This window comes from Buteo buteo, chromosome Z (assembly GCF_964188355.1).
Source record: "Buteo buteo chromosome Z, bButBut1.hap1.1, whole genome shotgun sequence".
Classification (NCBI taxonomy): domain Eukaryota; kingdom Metazoa; phylum Chordata; class Aves; order Accipitriformes; family Accipitridae; genus Buteo; species Buteo buteo.
The window spans coordinates 70427343-70442273 of record NC_134204.1 but is presented as its reverse complement, the minus strand read 5'-3'; the positions used below and the strand labels follow the sequence as shown (position 1 = coordinate 70442273).

General features: G+C 41.0%; 1 protein-coding gene across 1 annotated transcript; it reads right to left on the bottom strand.

The window, feature by feature from the left end:
* Positions 1-3256: 3256 nt before the first annotated feature.
* Positions 3257-11718, bottom strand: MARVELD2 (MARVEL domain containing 2). Its single transcript, XM_075020582.1, has 6 exons — positions 10242-11718; positions 8629-8661; positions 7366-7502; positions 6022-6193; positions 5553-5603; positions 3257-4642 (listed from the first exon to the last, which is right to left on the bottom strand). Exons 1-6 carry the CDS (start codon positions 11373-11375, stop codon positions 4526-4528), a joined length of 1644 nt encoding a protein of 547 aa, XP_074876683.1. The 5' UTR covers positions 11376-11718; the 3' UTR covers positions 3257-4525.
* Positions 11719-14931: the final 3213 nt, after the last annotated feature.

The following is a 14931-nucleotide window of genomic DNA, read 5'->3' as shown; positions in this document are numbered from 1 at the left end:
CCACAAGGTTTTTATCTATATTTAAACAGGATTTCCATGCAGGTTCTAGAACTGTACGAATGTCTCTATTTATTTTGTTACAGTGAAAATTACATGTAGTTTTAAAAGCTTGCAAATATTTGCTTTCCCAAAACGTAAGCAAAAAAATGCAGTTATGCAAAAGTGTACTCTTTCATGTGCAGAAAGAGTTTGAGATCTTTTCATATTAACATCAAAACAGAAAAAGAGGTAACAAATAAGTTTCAGGTATTTTGATGTTACATGATTATTTTTGGTAGAAGCAAAACATAATTCTGAGCAGCACTGATCGATGTCATGTCACCAAGAGTTTCCATTTCATAAGCATCACAGTGAGGATTAGCTCAATTAAGCTAGAGCTCATTTTAGCCAATTTCTCTGCAGAGCAATCATAACTTTACTGGATACGGTGGAAGTGTGCCAAGGCTGGGTTTGAGCTCTTGAATTACAGGAAAGTTGCTGAGCATCCGTTTCTAAGGGGTGTCACTCTGCATCCAAGTAAGACAATAAATGAGGAAGAAAACATTTAAACAGCAGTAACATTTCCTTAAACAGGAGTGGGGAAAAACTCACCGCTTCTGTATCCTTCAGTCTGTTGCATTTATCGGAAGCAATTTATAAATATGGGGGAAACGGAGGAGAAATGAATTAGCTTTCAATTAAACCATACCTGGGAAAAATCCCAGATATTTTGAAGGAAAGCAATGAAAACTACTGAAGGTGGAAAAAGGGAAATTCTTGGGTTTATGAATTCAAGATTTCCTTCTAGGAACTGAAATAAAGTTGTAGTTTGATCTACTCCCATTAGATCACGTGCCATCCTTTCTTAAGAAGGAAAAAGTCCAATTCATAAAACATCAAAATGGAAAAATGGCTGCAAGCTGACAATTTTAATAGAAGAAAGAAATGAGACTTCTTTCAGAAAAGGGATATTTTTTATTGTTAAGGCCAAGAATTTAAATGATGGACAGGAACGCAGGATATACAACCATTTTGTAGATTATGATTGTCTAAATGCTTCAAATCCCACCACAATTTTGAGATTAATAAAATAAATACTGGATAGCTTCTTCTACCATTTCAAATCAATTAGGTTTTTCATTGCCACAAGTCTTTTTAGTTGATTCACTGTCATGAAAGCTAGTCCACCCTACTACATGATACAAACTTTTGGTTATATTTGTTAGGCACTGCTTTATCTGCCCTGCAAAAATGTACAGATTAGTAAAGGGTATGCAGATGTTGCCACAGTTGTCTTGATCCAGGATATCCTATCAAGACCAAAAAAAAAAAAAAAAAAAAGCCCTTTTATTGATTTATTCAAGTCCAGTTTGAAAACCATTAATATTCCTGGAAACTGTAAGTCTCTTGGACATTTCCCTTTGTAGACCTGTGTAGCTAGGCAGCCATTTTCTAAGAGGAAGACTGAAGGATAAAAGTTCTTGTTATATACACTCAGTATCTGAGGACAGGCTGTAATTGAAAGTGGATGTGCATTGATGTAGGGCAATAGCAATTGGTAAGATTCAAATAAATGTTAACTACCTTCTGCAAAAACCCAATGAGGTGAGCAAGACCACATAGCAGACAGTTTACACATACATGCAACAATGTAGTTTCATGGAGTTGAGACTAGGGAGACCGATAATCATCTAATAACTTCAGTTTTGTCAGAAGTATAGCTTCTATTCCTTAAGGATATCAAGAGACCACTTTCCCTGATAGTTCTGATTGTAACTAATTCTCACTCAATTTCCTCCCAATTTCTGTCTTGCATTTAACTTGATCAAACAACCAACTCCAAGTCATTAATTCTTATTTCATTAATCTCAATTTCTCTAAGAGATGTTTCTTAGACTAATATTTTTTCTTTGGCATGTTCGAGCACTGTTGACAAGACCCTTTTCAGTCTTTCATTGATAGGTTAGAGCAAAACCAGCTTACCAATTGTATGCACCCAAAGTGCCTGCTTAGCAGTGCTGAGGTCCTAACAGATTCAGGACTGAGCAAGTAATTTACTGTAATGGTTGCAACATGTTGCCCTGCTGGACTTCCTAAGCTGCTAAGGTAAATGCCTTCTCCTGGGGCTCCATGCGCAGCACACCCTACTGCCATGCACCGCACTAATCCTATTTGAAACCCAAAAGGCTGGCAGAAGGGAGTATTTTTACCTATCTTCTCTCGGCAGCTTTTGGAAGATCCACTCAGCCACACCTGTGGCACCTTGCTGGGAAACACAGAGCAACCCCCACACAGCTGTCTCTGCTTGGTTTATTTCCTTGTTCCAGCCACAGGCATGGTGTCCCCTTTTCCCAACCCATTTGCAGGAAAGGACAAGCACGATGCTTCTGCAGAGGCTATGCAGGCACTGTCTGTGGGGCCAGGAGCCCGTTTCTCAGAGACCAAAACTCAGACCACTGTCAAAGGGAGCCTGGAGCTGGGTCTCAGTGTCCTGCAGGAGGAAGACCTACTAAGGGTGCAGACTGTGAATCTTCCAAAGAAAACATAAGAGTAATCTCTGCTTTTTAGCACTTTATAAACATCCTTAAACTTGGACCTGGTAGTGATGCAATGCCCAGAACTCCCACTGAGAAAAAAATGAGAAACCTGTGTGTACAGTGAGAGGAGGTCATTTAGATTGCAGGGATTTGCCAAGGACGCATCTTACAAAGAAACGTTTAACAAGTATACAGCACAATGGGTATAAAACACTTGGCCCAGCTCCTTTATAAGGGAAAGAGGTTTCCTCTTCTTTGAAAAGAACAGAAGCATGAACCAGAGAGAGAGAAACTTGAAAAGAGGGAGAACAAGGCATTGCACTGACTGTCATCTGACTTCAGACTGATGAAAATATTGAGACACCCTCCAGGTAGATAAGGCTGAAGGCTTTCATATGAAGAGGTGCCAAGTTTTCAAATTCTCTCAGTGTTTCCATGGTGTCTTGTGTTATTTACTTCATCCACTAAAACTCTTGGAATTAAGTGGCTGATAAAATTGGAATGTCATCTTTTAAATATGAAAGTGGGTTTGTAGCTATCAGGATTGCAGTGTGAATGATAAGGGCTCAAAAATCAGAAGGGATATAACTGCCAGAGAGAGGTACATTAATGCATTTCCAGTACTGAAGAACAGGTAGTACTACCATCACTGTTCTCACCTGGAAGCAGCTTTCCTGATGTCTTGCCTTTAAATTAAGGCAAAAGTTGAAAACTTTCTTTTAAAGAAAAAATGATTGCTAACATAAATTTGACATAACCTTAATCAGAGCACCTTTTTCTAACAAAATGCTTTTATAAGCAATAGAATAACACGGCTACACTGGTGGGTTTTTTTTCAAATTGAAATATATTTCAGAACAGACAAATTGCAGTTGTAGAAAAACGTACAAAGAAACTATCAATGCTTCTAACAATTTTAGTAAGTAAAAAAGTAAACAGATGTGAAAAAGGATACAAAGAGAAAATGTACTGGCTTATGAAAATGTTTGTGTATACAAACTATCCCCAAGATAAAATATAATAATGTATATTGAATTTATGCAGATATGCTCTGGAAAGCATGTCTATTAAGACATTTTACCTGGCCTTATAAGGATACTAATAATTTATACTTTGAATGAGAACTAATTTTGCTGTACTTACTCTCTGAATGCCAAATTCACAAACAGCTGCTATGTAGACAAAAAGTCCTGTTACTTGCTGATGAAGAATAAAGTGTTTTGCCTTTAAACCCAAGGTTTCCTACTAAGATGACCCAGAAAAGGCATGCAGAGCATAATGGCCTGTAGCAACACTAACAGAACACTAACATGAGTCTCATCCTGTACCTCTACTCCTTTAAGGCCATATATAAATTTGTTGTATCACCTCTAAAGAGAGGAACAAAAAAAAAAAAACCCCACAAAAAACCCCAAAACCAAATATCCCCACAGTATGGTTGCTTAAATAGGAAGTTATTTTCCATCTCTTGTTGGGTAAAATTCCAGATAATTTCTGACATAGAGCAGAGCATTTGGAAATACAATACAAAAAGTCTTATTAAACTGATTTTTGACTTGCCAAAATTATTCAGTGTGATTAAGGACTCCACCAAAGCCCAGCCAGAAAGAACAGCTCAACTCCTTCCTATATCATTAAGATGTCACCTGTAAATAAAATCTGTAATTGTTAATGGCATTTCTGTGCAAACTTTTGACATGGTATTTAGAATTACTTTCTCCACTAGGCTTTGCAAGTTTGCAAATACAATATTTAACAGGCCAGGCTGTGTGCTGTGTAATAAAAGCAGAACTTCAGCACAGGTTTTCTAAACTAATCTGATAACTTCATTACATAGATTTAAAATTGGATCTGCATACAAAACCTCCCAGTAAAGTACAACATCTAAATAAGTGACAAAGTGATTAAGCAATCCCCATAGGTGTACTGTTCTGAGAGTAAATAAATAGTTTAAAATACACACATTGATTTAAAAAATAGGAAACCGTATCCACAAAGTGAAGGCATAGCTAAGTTTCTACATTCCAATTCATAACTTTATCATAGTCCTGAATCCGTTGTTTTATGTGAGAAAGCTTATTCTTTAGGTATTCACAACGCTCCTTTTTCTCCAGAAATGCAGGATCCTGTCAAAAATACAAAAACCTTTACATTAATATATTACACATTCTGACTTTTCCAAGAATAGTCTATTATCAGTAATGTTCTTGATTAAGGACAATATATAAATATTCTCCCCAAATCACTTTTTCCCTGGCCACAATTTCTTATTTCCTGCTTCCTGTTCCTTCATGAAAGACTGGAAAAAAAGGTTCTGCTTTTATATACTGTAGTTACATAGTAAACAGAGCAGTTTTTAAACAGAAATATGCAAATATAAATGACATCCTACTATGTAATTCAGATTTTATAGGTGCCTTGTGGTATGTCTAATAAATCCCTCCCCCTCAAAAAGCAATAAAGTTTAACTAACATGGACACAAAATTTGAATTCCGTGAAAAAAGGTATTTGTAACGTATTATGTTTCTAATGGAACAAAGGTACACATTTACTGCCCGCATTTAAAAATAACAAAGTGAAACCTCCTAGATTACACTGAAAATTACATTTTGAGAGTCTAAGTCCCATGCCACAAAGAAAATACAAAACTTCTTTTCAAGGGTAAGACTATGTTTTCTGTTGTGAACTTATATATGTTGTATCACTGTGTCAGTCAGTGAATATAAATGAAATGGATCCCCCAAAATAACCAATCTTGTAACACTAAGAGATGAGACGTACTCTCAGAAGATGAAAATGCTTAACTGTTGTGGGTTTTTTTCCCCACATCTGGCTAATGGAATCATTATTCTCAAAACAGGTTGTTGGCATGAGTGGAGTGGGTTGTGTCCTAACTTGCCCGAGTTTTAGAAGACCAAATATACAAAGTCCTGTAGTAGCTACAGATACCCTGAGCTAGCAAATTGTACCTAGTGTAAGACATATTGGCTATTTACACTCTCTTTCATTAGCAATGTAAAGCTGAAAACACTCACATTTTTCTTCTTCTTGTATTCTTGCAGAACTTTTGATATCCTTTCCTGTTCCTAATGAGAGAGACCACACATTTTTAAACACTTTGAGTGTACTCCATAACTTCATGTAAATTCTACAAAATGCACATCAGAAGTAGAATTCTCATTTGATCAATCCATTCTAGTTGTAACATTTTAATTGTAAGTCTTGTATTTGAGAAATAGTGAATGTAAATTAACTAACTCACTCAAACGTGAAAGCTACCAGCATGAAAAAAAAAAACCCAACCCAAAGAAAAAACATGTATACAACTTAATTGCAACTTGGTATCCTTGACTGATGACCAGAGAAGAAATAACATATTTGGGGAAACCTTTTCTCCCACAGAGTCACTGCCAGCATTACAAGACATTGTGCCCTAGCTAAAGACAATCAGAAACTGTCTAATACCACACCTGTTCTCCATGAGCCCATTTCACAGGTACTTACATATACGCTTTCAGGATGTTGAGGAAGCTGTCTAAGCAATGCATCCAGCTCATCAAACTTTTTTAATACAGCATGAACTTCCACAGACAGTTCTTTATACTCAGCAAACTGATCATTGAATACTGCTTTGTACCGGTCTCGCATTTCATTTGTTTGAATTGCTGGGTATTTCCTTTAAAAAAAAAATAAAATTCAAGGACTTGTTTTAGAGTTAGGACTTCAACAAACACATGGACCCCTTGCCTTGGCAGTATATTTCTGTATTGTTTGCTAATCTCATAACCTGCTGAAATCTGCATGTATGTAAAGCATTGAAATCACAGAATGACACAATGGTTGAGGTTGGAAGGGATGTCCAGAGGTCAACCTAGACCAGGTTGCCCAGGACTGTGTCCACACAGTGTCTGAATATCTCCAAGGATGGAGACTCCATAATCTGGGCCACCTGTGCTAAACCCTACAGTAAAAAATTGTTGAGGAATGGTTAATAGAACAAGGTCATAAGTCTATGGAGGCGTTGTGCGAGCAAGAAGATTTTTGCTGAAGACAAGACAACAGCGACCAATGACACTCAAGGATGCAGTGTCCTTGTCGAAAGAAGGAATTTTATAATAAGTTGTGGTTGAAGAAAATGTAAAAATATGTAGTCTGTAACCGCAAGTAGGTGGAGTATGTTAATGTAACTTTTTCTCATGTAACCAATAAGAGAATGACTAGTAGGCATATGTTATAGAAATCATATAAAAGAACCCTGTTAGAAATAAAGATTGAAGACGCTTGCAGGATCTCATATTGAGTGTTCTGTGTCTTCCCTGCTCGAAACTCTCCGCAAAAAAGATTTTCCTAATATTCAGGTGGAACCTCCTGTCTTTTAGTTTGTGTCCTAGTCTATGGCAAATAGTATAAAAATTAATTTATGATCTCATACTTCATCATGGAAAGGGCTAGGACCATGTTAATAGCTTTAGCACTTAGAAAGTACAAGAGTAGTCAAATTTCAGGGGCTAATTTCCCATGCATTTTATTTTTTTCTAAATTGTCTGTGTGGTGGTCTTCTGTTCCTTTAGCAGTTATAGTATTTGCTAGATTATAACGTTCTGCTTTAACATTTGATGTTTGGGTGGTTTTTTTAAATTTAAGATTCTTTATTTATATCACTGGTTCTATGTCATTGATACCAGCCCCCATCCTCTCTATTGTTAACATTAACTTGATAAAGAATTATGAGTTCCCATAGCACATGCATGGCAGCAAAACCATGAGTGTATGTATGAGAAATGCTCAGTGAAAAACATCATTCAAGTATTCTCCATTAAGTTTGTTCATCAAAGTCAAGTTACTTACGCTAAGTAGTCTGGCATCACTATAGGTTTAGGAATGTGGCCTGCAGGTATATGACCATTAAGTAGTTCTGGTTTTCCTTCCACTGATTTAAGCTGCCTGTAAGTGACCTCTTCTCTTGGTCTGTCATCACTTTCATACTGTTTTAGAAGAAAAAAAAAATTCTTAATGAAGTCAGTTTTACTTCATATGCAATATATATAAACCACAAAATATCCAACTCATTTGAAGACAGAGAGAGAAATATTGAGCAGCAGTAGAAGCAAATCATAGTGTTTTCTTACAACCCTTATTGTAATTAGAAAATTAGTAAAGAGTTACAGTAATGTTTCTCACACAGTATCCATCTTCAGTTGGTCCTAACAGTGGTACCAATGACAAATATTTCTTGGGGCTTGGAAAGATTGGTCTTGTATGTCTTAAAAAAATGATTTAAGGAAGTTTCCTTGGATATCTAACTGATTTGTGAATGAACAGGAATCACTCGGTTCTCTGGAGTTCCCTTTTCCCCCTGTTTCCTATTGCACAATTTATTCCTTGATCCAGAAATAAAAGCACGTGGAGTCTTGTTGGAACATATAAAAAAGGATCCTGATCCAGTACTGAAGCAGCAAAGAAAACAGTGGTAGGAAATTCACAGTATCTAACAGGAGACATTTAAGACTGAAATAAATACACCATAAATTCTCTGGGAATCAACATCTGCTGTTAAGATCCTATACAATCTTTGTCGCATATGCAACCACAGCTTTGTGCAGCAGAAGCACTAACATTGCTGATACTTCAGAACTGGCAAGGACGTCTTTGGAGCAGTCTCAGAGTCACAGGAACAAGTTCAACTCACAGAGTACCTGCCACTGTGCTTCCACTGGCTCTCCTCCAAATTAAGCAGCCAGCCAGGAGGAAAGAGAGTCTCTAAAACCTACAATGCCATCAGACGACCTGCTGTTCTAGCCATGTCTGCAAAACTCTGTGATAAATGCTGCAGAACTTGTAACTTCATAGAAGAGTGTAAGAGCACACACAGTCATCGGATTTGCTATTTACAGTAAATTTTATAACCTAGCCTAACTAGTAGTAACTTCTTTACAAGCTTGTTCTGAATCTTCTAGGTAGGAGAATGTTGTCTGGACTACATTAAAGAATTAAACCTCTCTTCCAAGCCAAATAAGTAAATAAATAGATAGGTCAATCAAAATAGTGACATGAAAAAGAACAACCATTTGGAAATACCAGTAAACAGAAGAATAAAATCCTATTACCTACCTTCTTTTCTGGAAAAGAGGACTGTGTTTTCATCTATCAAAAAATGGAAAGAACTGTAAGTTTTATTTTCAGCAAAAACAGTATGCAAAAGCAGAGTCTTAAAATCTAAACTTTCTCAAAATCATGCTGTACGGAGAATTATATTTATATTTAGGTATGAAGAAATTTAGCATGAGGAATATTTTCAAATCAATTGATTTAAAGACTGGTTAAGAACAGTGGAACAAAAACAATCACCCAAAACGCAGAACAAAGACAGGATCTCCCAGACCACAGCTGTAAGGAACAGCTTGCAGAAAATACTCCATCCACTTCCCAGTCTCCTTTATTATTTCACATTCCAGCCCATATTAACTCACTGACACTCTGCAGCCTAATTCATTGCCTAGAAAACACAACAGTGCACTAACCGGTAGCTCAACCAGCAGCTATTTTGCACAGCACTCTCCAGAGCCTAACCTATATTATAGAAGAATTCCCTTTAGAAATATTAAGTACTTGGAATAAAAGAACATGGATTGTAACAAGGAAGAGTGATTGAATGCCTTCTGTATAATTAATTCCAACAATCACCTCTTTCTTGCAGGACATGTTAAAAGTGGGTTAAAAACTTTTATCAAAGAGCTGCAATGTACCTTTCAAAAGGGGAGTCTCAGTGTTATTCAAGATGGTGGAATGGAAACCAGTGTTAAATGAAGATGCTGCAAATCAGACGACAGTCACAGAGCGGAGGACATGCAACTTCAAACTTGCGCTCTCCTACTAAAATCACTTAAATGCTGACCCCTCCTTAAGTTAGGCTTATGTAGGCTTCACATGTTAATTTTTATGCTATATTAAGTTTTATTAATTTTTTTAAGGTGTTTTTGGTGGTGTTTTCACGTGAAGGAAGTTTTACACAAATGACTTTGAATTCTCTAGTTGAGAGGGCTAAGTCTCTACTATTACAGTTCATCATTAACCAGGTGAGTATTGAATGCTTCTAGTAACGGCAAGGCCAGCAGCAGTGCTAAATACTTGATGAGAAAAAGATAAAGTTGATTGAAATCTGAGACACCAAAATCTAGCCAACTCTGTTATTACTATTATTTTCTGATAACTATTGTAAGGAAAGCTGAAAAGACATGAAGAAGTAGCTTGGAGTTTTGCTTGCAAAGTAAAAATCAGTATTTCATGTTCTTATGGTCATTCGTGCTAGCCTGTAATGTGCTGAAAGCACAGTCTTCAAATAAATGCTAGGTGGCTTTAAGCCTAACCCTACTGAACAGCTGAACAAGCACATTGTTCATTGCTTCCTTTGTTTGGAAAATACGCACCAGGAAGTAGTTCATCAGCTGAGCAGGAAGAGAGCTGAGTATTACAAAGAGAACAGAGCCAGCTCCTTGCCAAAGTGAATGGAGAAAAAAAAAAAAAAGCCCAAGAATTTGGATCAGACATCTTAAAAACGCCTTTCATTTGGCGATCTCGAGCACTGTTAAGACTGGTGAAAGCTCACCCTCAAAGGCTATGGACCTGCTGCAGAGACGACACCTGATACGACTCCATCTACAGCATGGCAAGATCTTACAACTGCTCCCCATCACACCTTACCCAGTGGATACAAAATTACTTACCTCCCGTTCCATTAATTCCCTGTGCCTCCTAGCTGCCTCATGCCTCCATAACTTTAGAGAAACCACCGCACTAATTAGGTAGATGATGACCGTGACAAACAAGAAGATGATTGCTGCTGTTTGACCTCCCTCTACACGGCAAAAAGATGCATTTATCGGCGTCTTAAACAACTGGTAATAGCAGAGCCCACCACGGTTGGTGTCATTGACGTACACTATGGCAGCTGACATGTACAGAAAGAACAAGGCCACGTTAATTCCGAACTCAGTCAGCGGCCACCAATTGGAATCGAGAAGGATAGTCCGGTAGTACATCGACATGCCCAGCACCAGCAGCACTATCGTGACGATCCACGCCATTCCCGCCACCACCAGGATGAAAGGCGTTTTGGGTCCGCTGTAGGAGTAGCCTCCGTAGGCGCTGCCGGCCCCATAGCCGTAGGGCTGCGAGTACCCGAACATGTTGTACCACTCGTTATCCTTGTGCACATAGGCCGTGACGCAGGCGAAGACGGCGGCGCCCAGCAGCAGCTCCGCCACGCAGAGGATCCTGAGCAGGCCGGCCCAGGACTTCATGTAGGCGTACCGCTGGTTGTAGGCCTCCACCCGCTCGCTGTAGGTCTGCCCGGTGGCTGCGCGGTGCTCCAGCGACCCGAAGGGGTCCCCGGGCAGCATGGCTTCGGCCTCCTTCCGCGAGTCGTAGCTCCCGCCCGATCCCCCGTAAGGATCCTTGTAGGAGCCGGGCACCGACCTGGGCTCCGGCTGGAGAGGGGCCGGGGAGGACGGCGGCGAGCATTCCACGCCGTCCGAGATGTACCTGATGTCGGAGGCCGCGCTGTCCCAGCTGGAGTCGTTGTTGCGTCTGCCTCTGAAGAAGTTCTTCCACGAGTCTGGGATGAACCGCCGGACCGGCTTGAGCTCGGCCGGCCCCCCCGGGCCGGGGCTGCCCTCGCCGGGGTAGGCGTCGGGGCCGAAGGGGGGCCGCAGGGGGAGCGGGGGCGGCGGCAAGGGGGCGGCGGTGCGCGGCTCCGCGTCCCGGGGGAGCTGAGAGCCGGAGCCGGAGCCGGGGCCGGCCCCGCGGGGCAGCAGCGACCTGCCGGGCCGCCCGCCCTCCGAGCCGGCGCTCCTCGACATGGCGGGCGCTGGGGCCCGGCGTCAGGCGCTCCCCGGCCCCGCTCGGCCGCCTCTCATTCACCCGACGGGAGAGTCCAAAGGGCGCCCGGCGCCGGGCGGAGGAAACGCGACGGTGCGGCCGACGAGTGCGCGCGGGTGGCCAGGCCCGGGAGCAGCCGCCGCCCCGCTCCGCTCCCCGCTCCGCTCCCCGCCGGGCCGCCCTCGGCGCCCGCACCCGCGCCCGCACCTGCGCCGCCCCGCCCGGGCAGCCGCACCTGCGGGGGCCGAGCGGGCTCGGCCCGGGGAGGCGGGAGCTTCCGGCCGGCGAGCCCCGGCGGAGCCGGGCGCGGGCGGCACGGCACGGCACGGCACGGCACGGCGTGGGGAGCGGCCGCTTTCCCGCCCGCTGCGGGTCGGCGGGGGCGCGGGGGCGCGGCCCGCCGGTGAGGTGCGCCGCGGCCCCCGCGGGATCGCCGAGCGCGGCGAGTCGCGGCGGGGAGGGGCGTCCCGGTTACGGGCGGACTCTGCACAGGCTGCGCGGGCCAGTGCGAACCACTTTTCTCGCGTCCTTTATCAAACCCGGGGCTGTTCTTTCCCCCAGCACCACCGCCGTTCAAGGGGAAAACCGGCGTGCTGCACCGGCAGCCTCTACGGAATGCAGAGGGCGCGAGGGCTTCTGCTTGGTGGTTGGATTTCCCCCCTCGATAAATGGCGGAAACATTCTCAAAAAAGGCGTCCCAAATGATCTCTCATACAACGTGTCCGCTTCATATTTTTAATATTTTTAACTACTTTAAGATATTTTTTATGTTTTCTTCCTACGTTATGTTCACATAAAGTATCTGTTGCAGAGTGCAAAACAGCCTTCACGCGGCAGGAGTTTTATTTACATCGTCAGTATGGGATATAAAATTTTTACATACACGCTTCGCTCTCTTCTTTTAGGAGGTTCAAACTTCCAAACAGCAATTTTTTTTGAAGGTGCAAATTTTAATAAAACCTTCAAATGCCAACAACTTATCAAATGTGAACTCCGGAAACATGCCATACAAATGCAGAGTAAATAGAAATGTGTTAAAAATAAAGAGTGACACTGCCTATCTACAGTCTCTTTCTAACTCTATTAGTCTTAATTTATTGTTACCTCTTTTTATAAATAAGGCTAACTCCTGTGGCTCAGAACAGGCAGGGAATGGCTTGTGATTTAGTATTCAGCTCGAGTCTGATCCTGCAAGTTAAGGGGGAGCTGAGGAAACTTGTCTGGACGCTGACTTGGCCTTCCAGCCCACCTACATAGCTAAAGGAGTACTCTTGTGCAGACTATGCTCTCTTTAGCAAAGGCTGTTGTAGCATATTGATCTATTTTGGTGAATTAGTGGTTGATAATTTGTTATATTCAGTCACTACCCTTTTCCTGTATTTTTAATTCATCTTCCTCCATGATTGCTTGAGCTGCAGCAGGCAGAGGCTTTGATGGCAAGGCCATTCGTTTCCACTGCATTGGCTGGAAGTAAGAGGGAGTCCATCCCATTCACTCACATTCATTTTGCTTTTTTCCATCTGTTCGGCCATCTCCATAGCATTCACATCAGCAGGATCCCCCTCATAACTAACAAGTGAGTCTGGCATGCCAGGATCTTTATCAGTAAGTGTTTCAAATTTTAACCTCTGAAATTATCACAGCAATGGTAAATTACGATGGAATACCCACCACGTTTCCTGCGCTCTCAGCACAGAAACTGCAGTGGAAAAGACTGCCCACGTACTGCACAAGTCTCCCCCCTTCACTGATGCTCAACAGCTTTCAACTTTTCTGGCAGTAATAACCTCTATTCACCACCATTAATTCAAGCCATATACGTTCTTTTCTTACATCACTACCATCAGTATTATGCTTTATGGCTCTGTGCACATATTCCAATTATAGGTATTTGGGCCCATGACTCAATACTACGTAACCTGCATGAGAACCCACAGAATATATGGAAGTTCCTCTCAGGTAAAGCTTAAAATGCTATACACCCAGTTTATTAATGCAGATACAAAAGGTCTACCAGTATTTAAATAAAGGCTGCAGACAAAATTAATGGCATAAGGAAGTCTACAATTAATTTGTAAAGTTGTAAACATTTTGGCTTATACTAGTGTGGTCAGTTGACCTTGGCTGGCAATCTTATTCTCACATAAATCTTTTTGTTTGCAAAACCAAAGATTTTATCCAGATCATGCCCTGGACAAACAGACCTGTGCCTAGGTCAGAGAACTAATATTTGATACAATGGAAGAGAAGGCTAAACAAGAGTTAAAAACAAGATTGTAGTTAAAATGTTGCTACTAATGTTGTAATTCTAAGTAATTTGAACTGAAAAAAAGTTTTAAGAGCCAAAATATAAAATTATAAGGCTGCAGATGAGGGAAAATGTCACATTACAGGTGTACACTAAAGATGTTTCTGTATGAAAGGATTCTTAATGTATTAAGAAAGAAGTTGTTCTTAAAGTACATGTCAAGTTTACCTCCCAAAATGTCTTTTCAGTGGTAGCTTCCCAACATCTTGGATAAAGGCAATCTGAGCTGAGAAAAATAATCACCAATATCATATTGGGTAGATCACAATGCACATAGAATTAAAGACACTGGAAAATAAATAATTCATATGTTTAGTTAAGTGGTCCTGTATGTATTTGCATTGGATACCAAAACAGTTTATATATATTTGAAGTGTTTATCACATTACCATAACATATTTACAGACTGCCTCCACAGAATAATAAATCCCTACTGTCTGTCAACTGTGTATTTATTATGTAGATTTATTATTACATAGCCTGCAAAAATAATTACTCAGGGTGGTAAAGCCTTAGTTAAGACATAAAGCCTTTTATTAGAAGTAATTAACATAGCATAGGTGACCCAGCTGTCTGAACAGTGATTTTTGGATTGCATACACAGTAACCACCTGCTACTGGATTGCCTCATGTTACACAAATTTTTTAAATGCACTTCAAACTTCAGTTTTATTTACTTTATCTGGGAAAGGCTTTTTAGAGCCTTTTCAGGCTGTTGATGTTACTTTAAAGGGATCAGTAAGCAATGAAGATCTATTTAATATAGTCTATGAGATTTCCAAAAGGCTTCTCACCAAGTCCCCTAATAGCTTTTAAAGGAAACCTTGAGCCTTAAAAGAAGCCTTAAGCCTAAAACAATGACTCAGTAGTAAAGTCTGATAAATAATTAGCAGATAGGAATTGGGGGAGGGGAGTATGAGTTAGCTATTAACTCCTGCAATGGAGGAAAGCTGCCAGCACAGTTCTGCAGAGATCAGTGCTAGGACCTGGTCTATCTAGTACATTCCTAAATGTAAACCTGTGAAAAAAGGGAGTGAAGAGTGAGACTAGCAACTTTGCTGGTGATACTGTTAGACAGGCTAGTAAGGATGTGGGCTGTCAGAAGAACTGTGCCAGGACTTCATGAGACTGAATGGCAGGGCAATAACATGATGAAATTCAACGCACACAGATACCTGAAATCCATGCAGTAAAAAAAGGGAAGAAGGATTTAAAGTACTGCAACATGA

Excerpts from the sequence above, each read along its gene's own strand:
- MARVELD2 (XM_075020582.1), bottom strand. The coding sequence starts at position 11,375 with ATGTCGAGGAGCGCCGGCTCGGAGGGCGGGCGGCCCGGCAGGTCGCTG. Across the intron at positions 7,503-8,628 it reads CCTCTTTTCCAGAAAAGAAG|TATGAAAGTGATGACAGACC; the intron begins GTAGGTAATAGG and ends CTTCTAAAACAG. Across the intron at positions 6,194-7,365 it reads GTGATGCCAGACTACTTAGC|GAAATACCCAGCAATTCAAA; the intron begins GTAAGTAACTTG and ends TTTTTTTTAAAG.